This window comes from Euleptes europaea, chromosome 19 (genome assembly GCF_029931775.1).
Source record: "Euleptes europaea isolate rEulEur1 chromosome 19, rEulEur1.hap1, whole genome shotgun sequence".
NCBI lineage: Eukaryota > Metazoa > Chordata > Lepidosauria > Squamata > Sphaerodactylidae > Euleptes > Euleptes europaea.
The window spans coordinates 19,513,394-19,537,449 of NC_079330.1; the positions used below are offsets into that span (position 1 = coordinate 19,513,394).

General features: G+C 49.7%; 1 protein-coding gene across 1 annotated transcript; it reads right to left on the bottom strand.

Annotated features, from left to right (window-relative positions):
- Positions 1–6,808: 6,808 nt before the first annotated feature.
- On the bottom strand, positions 6,809–23,163 carry SSC4D (scavenger receptor cysteine rich family member with 4 domains). Its single transcript, XM_056865409.1, has 10 exons — positions 23,034–23,163; positions 19,988–20,002; positions 17,354–17,659; positions 16,308–16,379; positions 14,361–14,675; positions 11,518–11,598; positions 10,334–10,408; positions 8,900–9,211; positions 8,385–8,462; positions 6,809–7,125 (listed from the first exon to the last, which is right to left on the bottom strand). The coding sequence occupies exons 1-10, from the start codon at positions 23,161–23,163 to the stop codon at positions 6,809–6,811; spliced, it is 1,701 nt and encodes a 566-aa protein (XP_056721387.1).
- Positions 23,164–24,056: the final 893 nt, after the last annotated feature.

Genomic DNA, 24,056 nt, shown 5'->3' on the forward strand with positions numbered 1-24,056 from the left:
GCTGAGGGCCGGGAAGCACCCGGCGTCACGGGAAAGCAGGGAGGGAACGCTCTATCCGGAAAGGTTTTCGCCAAAAAGCTTCATCAGCCGATTTCTCTAAAATAAAACCACAGTCTTCTAGTACACAACCTTACACAAGTTACTAACAAATTATTGCCTTCGGGTTATTGCTGTGATAAAAAACGCTGACAGTGACAACCGCGTTAATTTCATCATCCTTCGGGAGCTTTAAAGACTCTGGTCTCTTTCGCTTTGAGTTATATGAGAGCCCTTTCGTATAAATGAGGCACTTTGTTTGTACGTGGTTTGTGGATTAATATATGTAAAATAACATATATTAATGTTGAAATTATTTCAGCATAGAGTGTTTCATATATAGGGAGCCCGTGTGCAGCCTTCCAAGAGCAGCATTTCAAAGCCACTTCACTACTCCCAGACACCTATCCCTTGACCGCAAGCTGCCGCCCACAATCTGGCTCCTACCAACACCCTCTCTTCCGCTACTGGCACAGCCAATAGGAGAGATACCCTGAGGTTGCTTCGCAACCACAACGTGCGTCCTGACCCCCTTCTTTTCTCCCAGCTTGCCTGATCAAATGCATGGCAAGGACGGAGAAGGGACAAAATGGGGAGAGCTGTAGAGGGAAGGGAGTCCTGAGAAAGCAGGTAAGCAGCCGGGCGAGGGAGACGAAAGCGTAGCAGAACGTAACCATGCCGCCGCCATGGTCAATTTTGCACAGATGGTGTTTGCTGTTCCGCTGGAAGATGTTTATTCATAGGGATGTGGCTTCGGAGCCGGCCACACCTGGATTTGAAGACTGGGTGGCAGTCATCTGCAAAACTCACAGCCAACCACCCGCCACCCGCCGCCAATGCGCGTACACACACACTCATGCACACACCCTGCACACTTCCAGCTGCAAACAATGACACACTGCCAGGCCTGACACACCAACGCTGCAATTGTAGCCCAGAGCAAGGAATTCCCTAAACCCCAAACGGCAACAGAGGGCCTTTTATGCACGGCTGTTTCCCTCGCCGTCACCCCTCCGACGACTTCGGGTCTTTCTTTGGATTGTGCTCAACCCTTCGACAAATTCAGGTCTTTGGATTATGCATGCTCAACCCTCCGACGACTTCGGGTCTTTGTGCATGCTGTTTCTGACTGTCAGAGGTTGCCTCCCCCGCCCCCTGCGCTCCCCCGCGTTTTGCCCCCCTTTTTTCAGAGACCTGTTTTATCTCGAATGTGAAAACGCGGACCAAATGCAGGGAAAGGGAGGGGGAGAGCGAGGCGACCTCTGACGGTCGGAAACGGCATACGTAATCAGCACAAAGACCCAAAGTTGTCAGAGGGGTGATGGCAACGGAAACAGCCATGCATAAAAGACCACGATATCCTTGGCGCTGGAAGTCTCCCAAGGGATTTGGGACAGTCTCTAGGACAGGGTTGTCAAACATAAGGCCTGCAGGCCAGATCCGGCCCCTTGAGAGTTCTTATCTGGCCCACAAGGCAGCCACACACACACCCCACTCTCAGTCTGGGCTGGCAAGGCATGGCCCGGCCCGACCAAGTGGGGAGCCAGCTGGGGAGCCAGCGTGGTGTAGTGGTTAAGAGCGGTGATTTGGAGTGACGGAGTCTGATCTGGAGAACTGGGTTTGATTCCCCACTCCTCCACGTGAGCGGCCGGAGGCTAATCTGGTGAGCTGGATTTGTTTCCCCACTCCTCCCCATGAAGCCAGCTGGGTGACCTTGGGCTAGTCACAGCTCTTAGAGCTCTCTCAGCCCCACCTACCTCACAGGGTGTCTGTTGTGGGGAGGGGAAGGGAAGGTGATTGTAAAGCCAGTTTGAGTCTCCCGTAAGTGGTAGAGAAAGTCGGCATATAAAAACCAACTCTTCTTCTTAGGTCACATCCAGCCCTCATAACAATTGAGTTCGACACCCCTGCTCTAGGAGGTGTCCAGAGTGACTGAGAGCGATTTGACACTGCTTCAGCAAAGGTTATACACCCATTCTGCTTCAGTGCAAAGCTGCCCTCAAACCTCAGCAACTAGTCCAAAGGATCGAGGAAGAATGTTCTAACAGAGCGGTTCCTCAGTGGAACAGGCTTCCTCGGGAGGTGGTAAGCTCTCCTTCCCTGGAGGTTTTTAAGAAGAGGTTGGCTGGCCATCTGCCAGCAATGCTGATTCTATGACCTTAGGCAGATGATGAGAGGGAGGGCATCTTGGCCATCTTCGGGGCATGGACTAGGGGTCACTGGATGTGTGGGTCTGGGGGGGGGGGAGGTAGTTGTGAATTTCCTGCATTGTGCAGAGGGTTGGTGGCCCTGGTGGTCCCTTCCAGCTCTATGATTCTATGGCTGAGCGAGTGCGACTGGCCCAAAGTCACCCAGCAAGTTTCCATGGCAGAGTGGGGATTCGAACCTGGGTTCCCCAGATCCTAGTCCGACACCTGAACCACTACACCACGCTGACTCTCACCTTGCCAGGCTGCAAAAGAGGAGACCCAAGGGCTTGGGACGTTCTGCCACCAACCCTCCCCCCTTTCCTGTGTTCTGTCACCATCGGAGGAGCCGGCGTTCCACTTCCACTCTCTTTTAATGCTCCCCTTTCTGCCCTCCTGTTCCTTATTCTAGACAGGTCATAAATCCTGCCTGAAAATAACCACCGGCTTTGCTTCAGACCTTGTGAAATATTCATTTGTCTCTCTGGCTGTCGCTGGCTCTTTCTCTCCCTCCCTCCCTCTTTTCCCCGTCTCCTGCACCGCCATCTCCTGCTAAAAGATGATGAAGCAGGAACCAATCAATGTTATTGATCGGAGCAGGTCCGAGCTGGGTAAGAGCCGATTGAAGTGGGTATAAACTATGGAACCCCTTGGGGGGGTGCGTTTTGGCCCCACGTGACTAGTGATAGAAGCCTTCTGGCTTCTCAGGCGCAGAGGTGGGGCTGCTTGCTGAAATGACTTTGACAAGGGATTCGACAAATTCATGGAGCATAGGCCAATTGCGACTAGCTGCAGTGACTCAATAGAACCTCCATGTGCAGAGGCAGTGTACTTCCAAATACCAGTTGTGGTAGGGTTGCCAACTCTGGATAGGTAAATTCCTGGAGATTTGGGAGTGGGGCCTGGGGAAGGTAAGTTTTGAGGCGGGGAGGGAACAGCGGGGTATAATGCCATAGAGTCCACCCTCCAAAGCTGCAATTTTCTCCAGGGGAACTGATCTCTGTCATCCGAAGATCAGTTGTAATTCCGGGAGATCCTCAGGCCTCACCTGGGGGTTGGAAACCCTAGGGGGAAACAATGAAGCAAGGCTTTGGCCTCAAGCTCATATTGATGGGCCTTCTAGGACCATATGGCAGGTCATTGTATGAAGCAGTATGCATAGGGTTGCCAACCTCCAGCTGTTGGCTAGAGATCTCATGGGATCACGACTGCCCTCCAGTTGACACAGCTCAGTTCACCTGGAGAAAATGGCTGCGTTGGAAGGTGGACTGTATGGCCTTATAGCCCATTGAAGTCCCTCCTCTCCCCATACCCAGCCTTCCTCAGGCTCCACCCCCAAAATCTCCGGGTATTTCCCTACCCAAAGCTGGCAACCCTAAGGACGCTGGATGAGATGAACCTTTAGTCTGATCCATTAGGGTTCACCTTAAATTCTTATGCAGAACCAGATAGCGGCTGAATGCTTCAGTTATAACCCAGACAGAAGAATTACTCCGTTCCCTCCAGAGGGCAATTGGGAGGAGGTAAAACCAGAGTAATAAATTGTGCAGAAATGCAGCAGGCAGCCTCCCCACCCCCCGCCCAAGCTTTTAATTAAAGGTATTTCTCAAGGCTTCTTGTTCCCCTACACAACAGGGGATGATTCTAGCAGCTTCAGTGCTCTATTCTTTCTAAGGCTCCGCAGGGACAGCAGCACCTGGAGCCACACTGAATCCAAAGCTGCCAGTTAGGAGCCATTTCACCCCTCCCTTCAGAGCTATTAAAGGTAACGGTAAAGGTCCCCTGCGCAAGGACCGGGTCATTCCTGACCCATGGGGTGACGTCACATGCCAACGTTTCCTAGGCAGACTTTTGTTTATGGGGTAGTTTGCCAGTGCCTTCCCCAGTCATCTTCCCTTTACCCCCAGCAAGATGGGTACTCACTTTACCGACCTCGGAAGGATGGAAGGCTGAGTCCACCTTGAGCCGGCTACCTGAAACTGACTCCCGTCGGGATCGAACTCAGGTCGTGAGCAGAGCTTGGACTGCAGTACAGCAGCTTACCACTCTGCGCCACGGGGCTCTTAGGCTATTAACACCTCATTAACACATCATAGGGCTCTTTCCCGATACAAAGGAACTGAACACATGAAGCTGCCTTATACTGAATCAGACCCTTGGTCCATCAAAGTCAGTATTGTCTACTCAGACCGGCAGCGGCTCTCCAGGGTCTCAGGCAGGGGTCTTTCACATCACCTACTTGCCTAGTCCCTTTAACTGGAGATGCCGGGGACTGAACCTGGGACCTTCTGCATGCCAAGCAGAGGCTCTACCACTGAGCCACAGCCCCTTCAATGGACAGAGTCACTTTCTGACGCTTCCACCCACTTTCTGCCCACAGTTGCCATTTTAGTAGGTGGAGGTAAGTAGAACCTGGAGTTTGAGGTGAGGGTCATAATATGATTCTCATCTCTTATTTTCTATTTGTTACTGGAGAATGAAAAAAGAACATTAATTTATGACGCACCAGGCTAAGAGCTATCCATCTACCTGCCCTTTGCCTCTCTCTGCCTGTCCGTCACCTGCGTAAACGGATTTGATGACTCACAGCTTATTTCGAAAGGCTTTTATTTATTCAAAACATAAATGTATGAAGGAAAATGGGCACATTATATTATTAACAAAATAATTATATAAACACTTCCTCATGTTTCCCCCTCAACCCCCTCCCCAAATCACAGATATTTACAGGGGTCCCTTTATTTTATCGGTATAGACCAGGGGTCACCAACGGGGTGCCGTGGGTGCCACGTTGCCAGCTGGCACCTTTTCTAGTGCCCGCCAAATGTTTTTGGGAAGGGGGTGGGGCCAGGTAGGGCTTCTGCCCAGCAAGGCTTCTGATTGGCTATTGGAGGTTTGATTGGCAATGCAGATTTTTTTTAAAAGCTGCTTTGACACCAGCTGCCACCACAGCAAAAGGATCTACACGGTGTTACTGACATTTAGCTGTGGCAATTATTGTGTAGCTGGCTGGGTCTCCTGCAGCAGGCCTTTTGTTGCCGCGCCCATCGTGCCGTGCAAAAATTCCAAACGTACCCACAGGCTCAAAAAAGTTGGAGACCCCTGGTCTAGACATAGGGTTGCCAGGTTCCTCTTCGCCACTGGCGGGAGGTTTTTGGGGCGGAGCCTGAGGAAGGCAGGGTTTGTGGAGGGGAGGGACTTCAATACCATAGAGTCCAATTGCCAATTGCCCATTTTCTCCAGGCGAACTGATCTCTGTTGGCTGGAGATCCGTTGTAATAGCCGGATATCTCTCGCTAGCACCTGGAGGTTGGCAACCCTATCTAGACAGCTGAAGCCACTTCTACTGGTCTTTTTGTCCAGAGCATCTCTGATACTCTACTGCTCCAGCTTCCTTAGTGCTGCACTGCCATTCTACTGATTTCAACCCGCTATTGCCTTTGCTTACATTGGGACGCTGAAAAGGGATTATACCCTACACAGAGTGGAGATACATTTTGTACACAAAAAAGGTCAAGAATCCAGCACCAAAAATAAGGAGAATTCTATAACTGAGTGCCGGGTGTGTCGGTTTGTTTTTTTAATGCCCTAAGTTGAGGTGAGGAGGAGAACATATTGGCTTGTAAAACCATCCAGGGAGTACGTGGCTGGGCCATTTGGATAGTCATAGAGGAGAGGTCAATGCATGGCCATGGTCCACGATGGATCAATCGCACCTCTACACTTGGTGACAGTATACCTAGGGTTGCCAGGTCCCTCTTTGCCACCGGCAGGTGGTTTTTGAGGCGGAGCCTGAGGAGGGCAGGGTTTGGGGAGGGACTTCAATGACGTAGGGTCCAATGGCCAAAGCGACTGTTTTCTCCAGGCAAACTGATCTCTATTGGCTGGAGATCAGTTGTAATAGCAGGGGCTCTCCAGCTAGTACCTGGAGGTTGGCAACCCTAGACACAGAGCAGCTTACCTCTAGCATTAAGATAGGGTTGCAAGGTCCCTCTTCGTCACCGGCAGGAGGTTTTTGGGGCGTAGCCTGAGGAGTATGGGGTTTGGAGAGGGGAGGGACTTCAATGCCATACATGAGGCCACCTTATACTGAATCAGACTCTTGGTCCTTCCAAGTCAATACTGTCTACTCAGACCGGCAGCGGCTCTCCAGGGTCTCAGGCAGAGGTCTTTCACATCACCTACTCGCCTAGTCCGTTTAACTGGAGATGCCGGGGATTGAACCTGGGATCTTCTGCACGCCAAGCAGAGGCTCTATCACTGAGCCACCGCCCCTCCCCATAGAGTCCAATGGTCAAGTGAACTGATCTCTATCGGCTGGAGATCAGTTGTAATAGCAGGGGATCTCCACCTGGCAACCTTAAGTATACCTCAAAATGCCCTGTAGAGGACTGTCAACAACAACAACAACAACAACAGGGAGAGGCTATGACATCTGTGACCTGCTTGTGGGCCAACTGGCTTAAAAATAGTGGGGGGGGGAGCTACAGGGATGGAAGTCTGCACCCGCCATCACATTCTGCGGTTTTCACGGGCTTGCAGGGTCCATTGGTCACCACACGGCCCCCGCCGTACCTTCCGGCGCATCATAGCAGGTGGCAGAGGGCGCCGGCATCTTCCGAGTGGTCGCAGTTGTGCACGTTCCAGCGGATGTGGGAGCAGCGCAGGAGGGATGCCTCGTCGCCTTTGCACTTGAGGTTGTCAAGGAAAATGTAGCCCACACCCTGGCCGTACCACGCTTCCCCCCAGGCGGCCAGGGCACCCCCACAGCCCAGCTGCCGACACACCACCTTCACGTCCTTGAGGTCCCAGGCATCGTCGCACACCGTCCCCCACTGCGACAGGTAGAACATCTCCACCCGGCCTTCGCAGCGGTGGCTCCCGTTGACGAGGCGAAGGAAACCTGCGAGTGGGGACAACAGGATGGGAACGACAGGCAACACCTGGGATCCACCCTTACAAATCAGATACCTATCCTCATCTTCTCTCATTTTGTAATCTAGTGGTTGAAGGAAACCCTGTTGTCCTGGACCTAAATGTTTGGGATAAGGTCTATCTAGATATGGAATTAACGAAAGGGGGGTGGGGACTCAACCTTAGCAAAACATACAGAGAACCTAAAAGTTGAGCTGCAAATTTATACAAAATACTGATATTGTTTATTATATAGGTAGGGTTACCAGGTGCCTGCTGGTGGTGGGAAAACCCCCGGCAATGTGCCCCTCTGCCCGCCAACCAGCTGAGGGCCGGCGGGCAATCGTGCATGCGCGAGCCGCCTCGCGAGGAGCTTTAGACCACTGGGTCGCTGCGGCCCTTTACCACTCAAACTAAGAGAAACCCTATGTATAGGGCAGGGCTTCTTAAACTTTTTCCACTCATGATCCCTTTTCACCCGAGAAATTTTTACGCGACCCAAGGTATATAGGTATATAAAATAGGTTCCGAAACCTTTTACCATTGCCAAATTTTTCACGACCCCCACATTCAGTTACGGGACCCCATATGGGGTCACGACCCACAGTTTAAGAAGTTCTGATATAGGGTACACCCAATTAAAAACACTAGGCCCCAAAATTAGGCTGCTCAAACTCTAATTGCTAATTAGATAATTGCTAATTTACAAACATGGTTGTTGATCATAAATATATGTAAATGACCAATAGATAGGGTTGCCAGGTCCCTCTTTGCCACTGGCAGGAGGTTTTGGGATGGAGCCTGAGGAGGGCAGGGTTTGGGGAGGGGAGGGACTTCAATGCCATAGAGTCCAATTGCCAAAGCAGCCACTTTCTCCAGGTGAACTGATCTCTATCGGCTGAAGATCAGTTGTAATAGCAGGAGATCTCCAGCTGGTACCTGGAGGTTGTCAACCCTACCAATAGACAACAAAAAGCATTTTGGCCTATGGGGCCTTCTTCAGTGGTCATACATGCTAGCCAGCTGGGTGACCTTGGTGTAGTCACAGCTCTCTTGGAGCTCTCTCAGCCCCACCTACCTCCCAGGGTGTCTGTCGTGGGAGGGGAAGGGAAGGTGATTGTAAGCCAGATTGATTCTGCCTTAAGTGGTAGAGAAAGTTGGCATATAAAAACCAACTCTTCTTCTTCTTCTATTCTATTTAAATAATGGATTATTTGGGGACAGCAGATTGCCCCCTGCTCAACATACCATCCTTGGGACGAGTCGTGGTCGCGGTGGTGGTGGCAAACCCGTCTTCTTGGAAATGCTCATCAGATTCTTCGGCACCTGCATCCAGGAAAAGGTGAGGGTGTATTTAGCAACAAACGGATGCACCACAAATACCCTTGTAAATCATTGATCCGGAAAGGGTTTTGTTTGTTGCTTTGTTTTTCCCCCGAACCAGACCTGCTCCTTTTAGTCAGGGGTTCTATTTAGGGCCAGATTAGGGGTCGCCAGCTCTGGGCTGGGTAATACCTGGAGATTTTGGGAGTGGAGCCTGAGGAGGGCAGGGTTTGAGGAGAGGAGGGACTTCAATGGGGGGTATAATTAGGGTTGTCAGCCTTCCAAATTGGCAGCCATCACCACATCCTGGTGCAGGGAGTTCCACGGTTTAACTATGCGTTGTGTGCTGAAGCTGATATGTAAGCGCTGAAGAACCTTTTGGTTCAGACGACAGGGTAGAAATTAAATCAGGGACCACCGCAATCGTCTGCTTTTCTCACTTCTGCAGATGACGCCGGCGTCTTCATGGTGGCCGCAGTTATGTTGCCCCCAGCCCAGGTTGAAGCACTCGGCCAAGTCGGTTTCTCTGCCCGAACAATCCACGTTGTCCAGAAGGATGGGTCCGGTGCCGTAGCCAAAGTACCCCAGCACGGTGGCCACCAGGGCTGAGCCACAGCCCACCTGCCGGCAGACCACCTGGGCGTTGGGGAAATCCCAGTCGTCGTCACAAACGGTCCCCCAGGTGTCCCCGTACAAGACTTCCACCCTGCCCCGACAGCTGCTGTTTCCGTTTGCCAGTCGGAGGCCACCACCTGCTGGTCGGATGGGAGAGAACGAAAGGCCGTCATACTATGGAATGCCACCCAATTCAGTTCCCCCCTCCCCAGGCCGTTTATGCATGGGAGGTTTTGCCTTGGATTTGCCTCTCTTAGGGTGAAAATGCACTGTCGCTTTAGCCTCCTTTATTCCGTTTCAGCCAGGATTCAGGCAGGATCGAACGCACGTTCAGCGAAACGCATGCGCTCGATCCTGGCTGAATCCTGGCTGAAACAGGGAATAAAAGAGGCTAAAGCGACCGTGCGTTTTCGCCCTTAGACGTTCGCCTGAGACCCTAAAGAGCCGCTGCCAGTCTGAGTAGACAATACTGACTTCAATGGACCAAGGGTTGGTTTTTATACCCTCCTTTTCTCTACCTTCAAGGAGTCTCCAAGTGGCTTACCATCAGCTTCCCTTCCCCTCTGCACAGGCAATGGCAAACCACCTCTGAACGTCTCCTGCTTTGAAAACCCCACGAGGGGTCACTATAAGTTGGCTGTGCATTGACACGCCATCACCATGGCCATTTATGCATGGTCAATTTTGATGCTCACTCAAAGCTCTTTTTTTAAATGCGACTTTAAAAATGCCTATTCACGGTCCCCTACGCAAAAGGAGAAATTCCACACACACGCCCCACTCGCCTGCTCCTTTGCTCCTGTTTCCATAGCCATTAGCATGTGCATAGCTAACGCACCACTGTTATTTTGCATGGTTCCTTGAGGGCATTCTTCGGGGCAAACACCAAAGGTCGTGTTAAAGGGGCTCTTAAGTAATGCAAAGCAGGTATGTGCCGGCTTTGCAGTCGCTGCCAGAATGATGGTTCAGTGTGAAAAATTCAAAAAAATATGCAGGGCAATTCATCCTGGAATGCCGTGCTAATTACCAAGCATAAATGGCCCATGTGTTTCTGATGCTAATGATTCACAGATGCTAGCAGGCACCCCAAAGATACTTTCGAGTTAGAGAGGCTGCTCTTGTTTACAGTGTCTTGGGGAGCAGGGAGCAGGGCAGACCACCAGGCAAGGAAGACAATTGGCAGCCCTTCTCCTTACGCTTCCAGGGAGGCTTGTGAATCAATGCAACGGGCCTTCTTCCTTCCCAGCCACAAAACTTACTTGTTTTTTCCAGCAGGAGAAGGCCAGTGGTCAGCATTTCAGTCTCGGGAGAGGGCTGATCATGGATCTCTGTGACTGCAAAGGTATGCACCATCAGAACAAGGTACTGGAGTGTATCCGACCATCTGCAGACTTTGTGCAGTACAGCATCCTCCCTTTCCCCTCTTGCTTCCCTACAGATGCTCTCTCCCTGAGCCACAACCCCTCCTCATCTAATTTCTTCAGTTATGCATATGCTGGGCATTGGGTTGCCAGGTCCGTCTTTGCCATCGGTGGGCGGTTTTTGGGGTGGAGCCTGAGGAGGGCAGTGGTTGGGGAGGGGAGGGACTTCAATGCCATAGAGTCTAACTGCAAAGCAGCCATTTTCTCCAGGGGAACTGATCTCTATCGGCTGAAGATCAGTTGTAGTAGCAGGAGATCTCCAGCTAGTACCTGGAGGTCAGCAACCCTAGCTGGGGATGAGCACATCTTGCATCTTGGGATTGTGGGTTTTTTTGTACTCAGTTTCATTTTCTTTTCATTCCGGACTAGTCCTGCTCATTTTCATCACTCAGGTGAATGGAACTAACGGGGTTTTCTAGTACATCTCCTCATTCCTTTGGAAAGGAACGCAACATTTCTAGCAGATTCTTGTAGGTTATCCAGGCTGTGTGACCGTGGTCTTGGTATTTTCTTTCCTGATGTTTCGCCAGCAGCTGTGGCAAGCATCTTCAGAGAAGTAACACTGAAGGACAGTGTCTCTCAGTGTGTGTCGGAAGAGTAATATATATAGTCAGAAGGGGGTTGGGTTTGAGCTGAGTCATTGTCCTGCAAAAGAATCAAAGGTAATGTGCTAATCATTTGATTCTTTTGCAGGACAATGACTCAGCTCAAACCCAACCCCCTTCTGACTATATATATTACTCTTCCAACACACACTGAGAGACACTGTCCTTCAGTGTTACTCCTCTGAAGATGCCTGCCACAGCTGCTGGCGAAACGTCAGGAAAGAAAATACCAAGACCACGGTCACACAGCCCGGATAACCTACAAGCACTGATGAACTCTGACCGTGAACGCCTTCGACAATATTCCTAGCAGAGGTTAGAATGCCTGTCGCAACTTCATGCATCCTTCAAAATTTAAGCTATCCCCAATGGGATTGGGGAGGGGGTCAGGCTCAAAGGTGGCATCCTGTTGCTTACCCACGGCTGTGTCGGTGAATGCGTCTTCATAGCTTGGAGCCAACGAGGTGGTGACCGGCATGACTGTCGTCAACCCGCGTCCTATAGGGACAACAGCATCAGAAAAGTTGGAGAAATTAGTTTGATGGGGCGGTGATGCTCCACCATCCAAAGTGTAGTTCAAGGGTCCCCAGCCTTTTGCAGTAGGGTGGCCAGGTCCCTCTTTGCCACCGGCAGGAGGTTTTTAGGGTGGAGCCTGAGGAGGGCGGGGTTTGGGGAGGGACTTCAATGTCATATAGTCCAATTGCCAAAGCGACCATTTTCTCCAGATGAACTGATCTCTGTTGGCTAGAGATTTCCAGCTAGTACCTGGAGGTTGAAACCCTATTTTGCAGCCTGAAAGCACCTTCCAAATTCTGACACAGGGTGGTGGGCACAACCGTAAAATGGCTACCACAGGAGTGGAAGAAAAACGAGGGGAATAAAACACAGGAGGCAGAACCAACCACAAAAAATCAGGGAGTATGTTTATGCCTCACTCAAATAATAACTCTTTAGCATTTCAGGCAGACAGTATGATTCAGATTCAGATTGTTTATTTACGGCCCTTAGCCAGTAAGGTGTTGGAGGAGAGTGTTACAGATACTGTGGACTGCCAAAAAAACAAATCAGTGGGTTATAGATCAAATCAAGCCTGAACTGACCCTACAAGCTAAAATGACCAAGCTGAGGCTATCGTATTTTGGTCACATCATGAGACTACAAGAGTCACTGGAAAAGACAGTCATGGTAAGAAAAGTTGAGGGCAGCAGGAAAAGAGGAAGACCCAACAGGAGATGGATTGACTCAATAAAGGAAGCCACAGCCTTCAATTTGCAAGATCTGAGCAAGGCTGTCAAAGATAGGACATTTTGGAGGACTTTCATTCATAGGGTCGCCATGAGTCGGAAGCAACTTGACAACACTTCACACACACACAGCCAGATAAAACCAGAAACATGGACTAAAATATTCTTGCAAACAAAGAATTACAATCCGAGCCTCATTCCACTTTAAAAGAGAAATAACAGCCAAGACTCATCTGCCAATTGGGCTAAGAGACTGTTCTATGGCTTCGAATTTTCATTGCTGCCGAGCAAAATTTCACAACCTGTAAAGTGACTGAAGGATTATCCCCTTGTAGGAGCAACTCAATCTTTTCTCCTGCCCTGTCAGGTCCCATTCTCAATAAGAGGGGCTCAATAAACCTAGAATGGGGTAATATGTAAAAATTACAGTTCAGGAGGGCGTGCTCAATAGTTTCTAAGTCCCCTGATTTACTGGGGCAGAATCTCTCCTCCCTGGGTATCTTAAATTTCCCCTCTAGGCAGAAGGTATGCTTAATAATAGTAGGGTTTTTTTTAATGAACTTATTGTTTGTAAAATATAATATTGCATACACACGATCTTTCTGCTGGGATGGCAGCTGCTACCAAAGCAAGGTTTTTAAAAATCTGCACAGCCAAGCCGATCTTCACTGTCCAATCAGAAGCCTTGCTGGGCAAAAAGCCTCACCTGGTCCTGCCCGCTTTATGAAAATACTTGGCAAGCATCGGGAAGAGTGTTGGTGCAAGTCTAGGACCCCTGGTGTAGTTCATAGCATAAGCAAGAGATCTGTTGGAGACTAAGGAGGTTTGCCATGTATGCATTCCATTCATGGATTTCTCTGACTCAGAATCAACAGTTCTACCTAGCACCAGGCAATCACATAAAAAGTCCACGCTGTTCCGATAAAAGTGTTCCCGTTACTTTTCAAGATGCACTTTTAATATGTTTGGGAAATAAAAACACTTTTAATATGTTTGGGAAATAAAAACTATCGGGCTATTGCAGATGGGCCCGGAAGAAGGAGGTGTTTGCGGACTTGGCCACCCAGGCAGCTGTAAATACAGACAATGCAGCTCTCTAGTGGCAGAAAATGGCATGGCAGGCAAGGTGGAAAAAGGAATACCAGGGTTGCTGTGCAGAGGAAGGCACTGGCAAACCACCTCTGTTAGTCTCTTGCCTTGAAAACCCCAAAAAAGGGGTCGCCATAAGTCGGCTACGACTTGAAGGCACTTCACACACACAAAGGTAAAGAGATCTATTTTGCATGGCGGTTTAAGTTAAGGTATTTGATTAGGGTTACCAGGTCCGTCTTTGCCACTGGCCAGAGGTTTTTGGGGTGTAGCCTGAGGAGGGTGGGGTTTCGGAGGGGAGGGACTTCAATGCCATCGAGTCCAATTGCCAAAGTGGTAGGGTTGCCAGGTGCCCGCTGTTGGCGGGCAAACCACGGCAATTTACCCCTCTGCCCGCCAACCACCTGAGGGTCAGTGGGCAAACGTGCATGTGCGCGTGCATACCGCACGCGTCACTTCCGGCTTAGAACTGGAAGTTCCACCTCGTGAGGGGCCTTATACCTCTTAGTTTGAGTGGTAAAGGACCGCTTTACCACTCAAACGAAGAGGTGAAGGCCCCTTGCGAGGCAGCACTTCTGGTTCTAAACTGGAAGTGATGCGCATGCGTCAGCGCACGCATACACACGCACTTTGCAATAACAGCCTCTCGCCGGAGGAGAGGAGGGACCTGGCAACCCTACAAAGCGGCCATTTTCTCCAGGTGATCTCTATCGGCTGGAGATCAGTTGTAATAGCAGAAGATCTCCAGCTAGTACCTGGAGGTTGACAACCCTGTATTTGATTTATAACAACATCTGTGTAATGTTTCTGGTTTCCAAAATAGAAATGTTTCCCCTCCCCAAATCCCACACCCCTCAGGCTCCTCCCCCAAAATCTCCAGGTATTTCCCAACCCGGAGCTGGCAACCCTACCTCCTGGCGTCCTTACCTGAGCAGATGACCCCGGCGTCCTCATGATGGCCACAGTTGTGGATGCCCCAGCCGAGGCTGTAACAAGCCGAGAGGTGGGGCTCGCTTCCCTCACAGTTCATGTTGTCCAGGAGGATGTGGCCTGTTCCGTAGCCAAAGTAAGCGTTGGTCTTGTAGTCCACGGCATGGCCGCAACCCATCTGCCTGCACACCACGCCGGCGTCGCTCATCCCCCAGTCGTCGTCACAAACCGTGCCCCAGTTGCCTTTGTAAAAGATCTCTACGCGGCCTTGGCAGGAATTGGCTCCCCTCACCAACCGGATGCTCCCGTCTCCTGCAAGAGTTCAGAGAATCATGAACATTTTTTTAAAAATGATAAGTTATTGTGAACCATCTTGAGATTTTTATGTAAAAATAAAGCAGGTGGTAAGCATACAATAGTATTTTATTGCTTATTTAACATATTTACCTGCTACCGTCCTCTCCAGGGCAGCTTACAAGATTGAAACATCAACAATACAAAGTTCCAAACACAACGGTTCTCAAATATTTAGCATCATGTCCTTGCTACCACCCATGCACAGATAGGGTTGCCAACCTCCAGGAAATAGCAGGAGATCACCTGCTATTACAACTGATCTCCAGCAGATAGAGATCACCTGGAGAAAATGGCCGCTTTGGCCATTGGACTCTATGGCATTGAAGTCCCTCCCCTCCCCAAACCCCGCCCTCCTCAGGCTTCGCCCCCAAAACCTCCCGCCAGTGGCAAAGAGGGACCTGGCAACCCTATGCACAGACCCCCCACTCTAATGGCTAGAATAGGGTCCCCAACCTTGTTAAGCCTGTGGGCACTTTTGGAATTTTGAGAAAAGACAGTGGGCAGCATCACAAAACGTCTACAACTGGGGGGAAGGGTCAGTTACAAAATATCTGCCTTTATGGGTTAGGCTATCACAAAACGTTTTCCATTGATGGCAGAAGAAGAAGAAGAAGAAGAAGAAGAAGAAGAAGAAGAAGAAGAAGAAGAAGAAGAAGAAGAAGAAGAGGAGGAGGAGGAGGAGGAGGAGGAGGAGGAGGAGGAGGAGGAGGAGGAGGAGGAGGAGGTGGTGGTGGTGGTGGTGGTGGTGGTGGTGGTGGTTTTTATTACAATTGCCTTCCCTTCCCCTTCCCACAACAGACGCCCTGTGAGGTAGGTGGGACTGAGAGAGTGTGACTAGCCCAAGGTCACCCAGATGGCTTAGTGTGTAGGAGTGGGGAAACAAATCCAGTTCACCAGACTAGCCTCTGCCGCTCATGTGGAGGAGTGGGGAATCAAACCCGGCTCTCCAGATCAGACTCCACCGCTCCAAACCACCGCTCTTAACCACTAAACCACGCTGGCTCAAAGAGAATAGGTCTTCTCTTTGCTGTTTGGTTTCCCAAAGGAAAGAGGGGATTTTCGTCTTGTGCACCTTCAGAAAGAGGTTCCCAAGACAAGAAAGTCTGCATCTATGGCGAAGTTGAAGGTGACACAGCTGCCCAGGATAAGCTCAGCACTTGGTTCGTCAGTCTGTTTTTATGGAAAAAACATTAAGGTTAGGATTCCCAACACTAGGGTTGCCAGGTCCCTCTTCGCCACCGGCGGGAGGTTTTGGGGGTGGAGCCTGAGGAGGGTGGGGTTTGGGAGGGGAGGGACTTTGATGCCATAGAGTCCAATTGCCAAAGCAGCCATTTTCTCCAGGGGAAGTAGCTGATCTCTTATCGGCTGGAGATCAGTTGTGATAACAGGAGATCTCCAGCTACCATCTGGAGGTTGGCAACCCTACCCAACACTGCCTAGGCAAATGCGGGGAGATTTGGGGGGCGGGCAGTGCCTGGGGAATGTTCCTATTTTTACCTGTGAAATGGGGAGAAGCAAAGAGGGACTGAATGTCAAATCAGCCTTTAGGAAAAGTTTGATAATCCCCCTGCCCAGAAATGCACTCACTTTCTCCATTTTGCAGCGAGATTGTGGCTGCTTTGCTAGTCGGGCCTCTTGCGGCTTGGGTAGGCAACAGCTCTGCAGAGACAACCAACAGAGTGTGAATATTGACGGTGCTATCCATCAAGGCCCTGTGTACATAAATGCTCCCCTAGGACCCCCAACTGTGCAAACATCTACAACGCCCCTGAGTGTCCTTCTTTGCAAACATATTAAGCAGGGCTGCAAAATGTGATCAATCCATTGGGTAGAGTAATTCATTACAAAGGTGATCCCCGTCAATTGGGAAAAGAGTTTTTATCTATTTCAACAAGCGCATCAGTAAGGAAGGAGGGGGAAATGCAAATGGAGGAACAGAAAGCTATGGCCAACCGATTTCGCAATTAATTCCAGAAATTATCTTAACTAGAATCAAGGAAGTCAGGAATGCAGCACAGGAGGAGAGGGGAATCCAGGAATGGAAGGAAGGAAATTAGGGTTGCCAACTTCCAGGTACTAAGCAAAAATACAAGTCAGCAACGTGGACCACCACAATATAGTTATATACCGTACTACAAGGTTGAATTACATGCAAAATACAATAAAGATTCAGTTTTCAATAATCTGTAAGTATCTTGTAACTATCAAACTACTAGGAAATAATTGAAATAACAACTGGTGTTTGTCAACAAGAGTTATCAAGATCTACCCACAATTCACATACACAAGAACAAGAATACAATACTTACAAAACACAAACAACTATTCTATATTACAATGTGTGGATGCAAACTCAAGATAACATTTTCCCTCCCTGGGAAACTAAGGCAGAATCTACTAATTAGGAGCGATCATATTCATCCCCCACCAAATGCACATTAGTCAAAGTCTCTTGAAGTCCCTCCCCTCCCTAAACCCCGCCCTCTTCAGGCCCCGCCCCAAAAACCTCCCGCCGGTGGCAAAGGGACCTGGCCACCCTAAAGGAAGTCCGCCGCTTTCGAGTTTCAGCGGCAGTCTTAACGCGCAGCCGAAAGCCCCTCCCGTCACAACCAAACGGAAGCAAACCTTTGTACCGTTACATGTGACAGCCACGTCCTCATAGTGGTAGCAATTGTGGATGCCCCACCCGCGGCTGCCGCACTCGCTGAGGGCCGTTTCCCTCCCTTTGCAGTCCACGTTATCGAGGAATATGGGCCCCCGACCCCGGCCAAAGAAGAGGGTGGGCGGCATGGCTAAGGCGTGGCCGCAGCCCAGCTGGCGACACACCACGTTGGCGTCCACAATGTCCCAGTCGTCGTCACACACCGTGCCCCAGGTATTGTTGTAGAAGATCTCCACACGCCCCTGGCACCGGCTGCGCCCGCTGACTAACCGTAGATCTGGAGGGGGTGGTGGAGAGATAGAGATCAGATCACCTGGAGATAGAGATCAGATCACCTGGAGAAAATGGCCACTTTGGCAATCGGACTCTATGGCATTGAAGTCCCTCCCCTCCCCAAACCCCGCCCTCCTCAAGCTCCGCCCCAAAAACCTCCCACCGATGGCCAACCCTATCACATGAACACATGAAACTGCCTTCTATTGAATCAGACCCTTGGTCCATCAAAGTCAGTATTGTCTACTCAGACCGGCAGTTGCTCTCCAGGGTCTCAGGTCTTTCACACCACCTACTTGCCTGGTCCCTTTAACTGGAGATGCTGGGGACTGAACCTGGGACCTTCTGCATGCCAAGCAGATGCTCTACCACTGAGCCACAGCCCCTCTCCATGGCTCTCCAGGGTCTCAGGCAGAGGTCTTTCACATCACCGGCTTGCCTAGTCCCTTTAACTGGAGATGCCGGGGATTGAACCTGGGACCTTCTGCACGCCAAGAAGATGCTCTACCACTGAGCCACAGCCCCTCTCCATGGCTCTCCAGGGTCTCAGGCAGAGGTCTTTTACATCACCTGCTTGCCTAGTCCCTTTAACTGGAGATGCCAGGGATTGAACCTGGGACCTTCTGCATGCCAAGAAGATGCTCTACCACTGAGCCACGGCCCCTCTCCTCTTCGGCCTAGAAGGACCCCTCAGCTACAGAGAAACAACAAGGGTGGGACTGAAAGGAAGCAGGAGGTCATGCAGAAGGAGAGTGTATCCCAAAATCCTCTACTATGAGACACGAGGACTCTGGGATGTGTTGTCAGTTGGCATAAAGCCTGTTCAGACTGGGCACAGTATATGCTGCTCAAAGGCTTAATCTACATATTTAAAAGTCCTCGTGTTTGTTGGGCAACAACATGAAGACTTTGTATCATGCACACAATGAGTGTTTTGTGCCCCCCTGGACACACATTGGCTCTTTTCTGTTTGTGACCAAAGTAGGCAGGGAGAAGCGACTGTCGCTTCCCCACACAGCTCCGTTTTTATGTCCCCAGACTACCCCATGGAGTCACCATTGGCTCCGTTGTGACACTTATGAGTAGCCACATAAGTAACATGATTTTTACATCAGAGCCATTTAATGGGGAAAATTCTATATCAGAGGTTATGGATCGTATGATTGTGGCTGGTGAAAGTAAATTAAGGCACGCGCACACAATGAATAGACAAAGTCCTTTGTCTTAGCAAAAACAAACTTTACTCTCTTTAAAATAGGGTAGGGTAAACTGGAGGTTAAAACAAGAAATCCTTACTCCACCTCTAGTTTCCTATACGTGCCAGAAAAGGCAGGATCTAAACTTAAACACATGGCATCTCTAAAATACAGAGTTGCTCCATCCTCACTGTTTGGGGTCCAAAAAGTAACTGAGTTTGCTCTTTCTTCTTAGACAAAGAAAGAGCTGTAATATGCAGATTTTTGCGTACGTGACAAACAACATGTTTACAACTGTTCCCCACTGACCAATAGCTAATTGACACATTGGAGATTACATCACCTTCTTGAACTGGTCAGCATCAATACAATCAAATTCACCCTTGTCTGTCTGACATGTAACGAAGCTCGCTATCTAATCCCCAACACCAATAGCAGTGACGTGGGGCAGTTTGCAGACATGGAAACAGCAGGAGGGAGAGGTAAAGCTGCTTCTCATTTTGCCTGCATGCAAAGCAGAGGCTGTTCCACTGAGCCACAACCCCTTCCCAAACAAACAGGAGGACTTTTATTGTGTAGGTGGAGCCAGCAACAAAACATGTGGGACTGGTTGAGGAACGCTACAATCCCACATCAGCTGATCACAGGTCTTTTATGCATGCCTGTTTCACTCGCCATCAGAGGTTGCCTCACTCTCCGCCTGCGTTTCCCCACGTTTTGCCCGTGTTTTCAAATTCGAGGTAAAACAGGTCTCTGAAAACGTGGGCAAAGCGTGAGGAAAGGCGGGGGAGAGCGAGGCGCCCTCTGACTGTCGGAAACGGCATGCTTAATCAACACAAAGACCCGAAGTCGTCGGTGGGATGACCGCCATGTATCAAAGACCACAGTGTCTCAGATAATCCATAGGACCCCTCTTAGTAACACTATCGATGCCCGAAGTTATCGACCACACCAAAGCACACCCAAGAGCCGCAGCCCTAGTGATGCAGATCTCCCTAGGGCTCCTGTGGGAACAACCCTTCAGGAGTTGCTTGCCCAGCACCCCGGTGTTTCCAGAAGACACAGCTTTCAAATTCAGAAAGCAAGGGGATAGCGGCTGGATGATTCTCCGCAGAGCAAGGGCCGCAAGATCTCACCTGGAACAGGCATCACTGCAACTCCGGAGCCCCAGGCTGAAATGGAGAAGACAGAAGAGAGAGGCTGAATTGCAGCCTGGATTCGCTCTGAACAGTGGAGCGCTAGGAGGGGACTTTTTTTGTTTGCAAATTCTAAGGCCATTTATGCAGGGTCGATTTTGATGCTCGCTCAAAGCTTTTTAAAAACCCGACCTTTAAAAAGCCTATTCACGGTCCTGATGCAAGAGGAGAAAGTCAAACAAATTCCATCCCCCTCACTCGCCTGCTCCTTCATTCCTTTGTTTGCATAGCCATCAGCAACCGTCGTTTGCATCGCTAACCCGCGGTTGTGATTCTTCATGCTTCCTTGAGTGGATGCTTCGAGGTGGGGACAGAGCAAATAAAAAGGTCCCGTTAAAGGGGCTCTTAAGAAATGCGAAGCAGGTATGAGCCAGCTTCACAGTGACTTCTGGAATGACGGTTCAGCGTGAAGAACTAAAAAAAAATATATGGGGCACTTCAGCCTGGAACGCGCTGCTAATAACCCAGCATAAACAGCCTAAGTCTTCTCAGTAAGGACAGCATTGAAGCAGAGGGCACTCTCCTTTAGGATGGGGCAAGGATTAGCACGGGAAGCTTGTGCCCTGGCAGTCAGAGGTTGCCAGCCGGATCCTTTTTAAACCCTTATCGCAAGGCAGATTAACGTTCCTTCTTCTAGTTTGCTTTGGTGAGGAAAATCTACACGATAGAGCATCAGGTTAGCCCATCCACAGTTTACAGTAGCGAAAAAGGTGTTTGTTTTTGTAAATGAAGAAAGAAAAATAGGGCTACACCAAGCAATGTGTCAGCAAACCAAAAAAGGAAAAAAGACGCCAGGTGGCAGGTAACAGCTTTATTGCCTATAATAGAACTCAATTGCCGTGGGAAGAACTCTGATCCCCCTAATGAAGCTTATGCAGCGAAACCCGTAGGGGCTTTACATGGCAAAAAAGCTGTCTCCTGCCATCTTTTTTATTTCCTTTTTTTTTTTTAATGGCTCAAATAAAGGAATATAGAATCATAGAATCATGGATTCATAAACATGGGTTAATGGTTTCATTTAAAAAGACGTGATGTTTTTTGTTTTTTTAAATTGGATAAAACCAGCATTAAAACATTCCCAGTGTAAAAGAATCCAAGACTCACCTTATGGGGATTTTTTCCCCCAAAATGTGCAGATTTGTGAACCCTTAGTTTCAGGGTCTCTCAAAGGCTGCAGTTTTTGGTGGGCTTACAAGGAAGCAACCACTATTAAACTCTTGTCAGGATTACTATTTATTTAATATTTTTAGGATTAGGCTGCAAGAGTTTTTAGGCAGAAGGAAGCTTGGAAAGCAAATCTTCTGCTGCAAAATGCAGATGAGCTGTCCTTTCGCATTTTTCTTCATTCACCCCCTGCTGCAGTTTTTTCTCTTTTTAATGGAGAAAATGGTTTCTTGGGAATGACCCAGTGGGTTTGGTCTCATGCCAAATTACTTAACCCGGGATCATTCATGAAAAAATATGAATGGAAGAGGGAAGGTCAAGACAATCTGTTGTCTCAGGGAACATTTGCAGGGGGCAGCGTTCCCGCAGGAAAAACCTCCATGGTGATTTCCGCACTGCACCGAGAAGGTTATGATTCCTGGATGTAGAGGTCTGAGCGGAAGTAAGTTTCAGGATTTGCAATAATGGGTTTAAATTACAGGCAGAAAGGTACCAGCCGGATAGTAGGAAAAATGTTTTTACAGTAAGAGTTGTTCAACGGTGGAATCAGAATGCCTAGGGAGGTGGTGAGCTCCCCCTCACGGGCAGTCTTCAAGCAGCAACTGGACAAACACTTGCCAGGGATGCTCTAAGCTGATCCTGCATTGAGCAGGGGGTTGGACTAGATGGCCTCTATGGTCCCTTTCAACTTTGTGATGCTATTATTTCACTCCCTTCTTGGTATCTTGTGGGGGTGGTCTAAAGCCCCAAGATTCCCTCTTACAAATTTTTCAAGATGATAGTTATTATACTTCACTCATCCTGAAAAGAAACCCCCCTCTTTACACATTAGGACCATGAGCATAACAGGGTATTTAAGGAGGTCGCTTAAGAAAATGATAATTGATTTAAGAATGCTCTCCCTGATGAGTAAGGCAAAGCATCCAAACTTAGACATGACTCGTTTAGTCAACTTATTTTCATTTGTTGAGGCTAACAACTCAGAGAACTAAAATATACATCGGAGCTGGCCACAGGATTCTAGAACAGGGGTGGGGAACCTTTTTTCCGACAAGGGCCATTTGGATATTTTTAACATCATTCGCAGGCCATACAAAATTATCAACTCCAAAATTAGCCAAGCCCCAAGCAGGCAGCTGCCCCAGATGACACCCCCCGCACGGGCAAGCAGGCAGGCATCCAACCGGTGGCGCACTCGCCCACCTGGTGGCACAGGATGGTCTGTTGCAGATTCTACAGCCGGCTCCTGCTACCTCCGCCTGCAGGGATGAAATGAGGACACACTGGCTAAGAACCCCCCCCACGCGCGCATTCTGGCCCTGCCCTCTTTAACCCCTCCATTGTCACCACTTCCACCCCCAGCCCTCCTGTATTACAGAGGGAATACGTTTCTCCATGGCCTGGGTGGGAAAGGGTTAACACAGTTTCTTGGGCAGTCCTAGCAGCTCCATGGCTAATGACTCTTCTGCAAGGGGGAAAAAAGGTTCCTTTTCTCAGCAAAACAAACTCACGTCTGCCTTGAATAGAGGCTATTCCTGTCCACGGGAGGGGGCGGATCACCAGTCTTAGATCCTTCTGAGCAGGACCCACAAAGGGCCAGACCAAATGATTTCACGGGCCTTAAACGCCCCCCCCCCTGGGCCTGACGTTCCCCACCCCTGTTCTAGAAGTTTCCGTTGGGTCAGGAGAAGTCACCGATTCTCCGCTCGATTCTGAGAAGCCCAACCGGGAAACATGGCGGCCCTGGTTAGCAAGAAAGATGGGAGGTAGTCCGATCTCATGAAAAGCAGCTTCCTAACCCAGGCCAAATTCCACTCCTGACGGAACAACTCACCGGTCTGCGAAAGAAGAAAGAGAGGGCCCAGCGTCGACAGAATCAGCCCAGCAGGCAGTGCCCCGCATCCAGGCCACCGATCTCTGTTCCTCTGACCTGGGCAGGGACCAATTCTCATTTCTGCTTCTCACAAGTGACACAAAGGATTTTCCAATCGTCTTCCAAGGAAATAACCGGAAAGCCACACCTGGAAAAGAAACATCAGTCATGTGAAGCCTGGCTGCGCTTTCTGTCTCTCTCATTTTTGTCCTGCCCATCCTTCCCCCCGGGAGCAGGGTGCTATATCTGATTCTTTGTTCATCCATTTTATCCCACTGTGAGGTAGTTTTGGCAGGGAGGGAATGGCTGGCCGAAGGTCACCTAGTGAACTTTTATGGCTGAGTGGTGATTTGAACACAGGTCTTTCCAATGCTAAGAGCCCCGTGGCACAGAGTGGTAAGCTGCAGTACTGCAGTCCAAGCTCTGCTCATGACCTGAGTTCGATCCCGACAGAAGTTGGTTTCAGGTAGCCGGCTCAAGGTTGACTCAGCCTTCCATCCTTCCGAGGTTGGTAAAATAAGTACCCAGCTTGCTGCTGAGGGTAAAGGGAAGATGACTGGGGAAGGCACTGGCAAACCACCCCATAAACAAAGTCTGCCTAGTAAACATTGGGATGTGACATAACCCCATGGGTCAGGAATGACCCAGTGCTTGCACAGGGGACCTTTACCTTTTACTTTCCAGTGCTAGTCAACACTCTAGTCATAGCTCAGCTATGTTATCCATCCTCTGCACTGTTTTTCTCTTTTGCATAGAACAGCAGCTACACAAAAGGCCTTGTGGGCAAAGTCTGATAGCCTTTCCAGTCTTGAGGGGCACGGACATGGCTTGATCATCTTTGCAGTCTTGCGGGACGGGCATGGCTTGAAATCCTTTGTAATCTTGGGGTGTACTGGAAAGGCTTGACGGCCTTTGTAATCCTTGATGGGGTAATCTTGGGGCGCAGCCTTAGGGGAACCGGCAAGGCTTTAT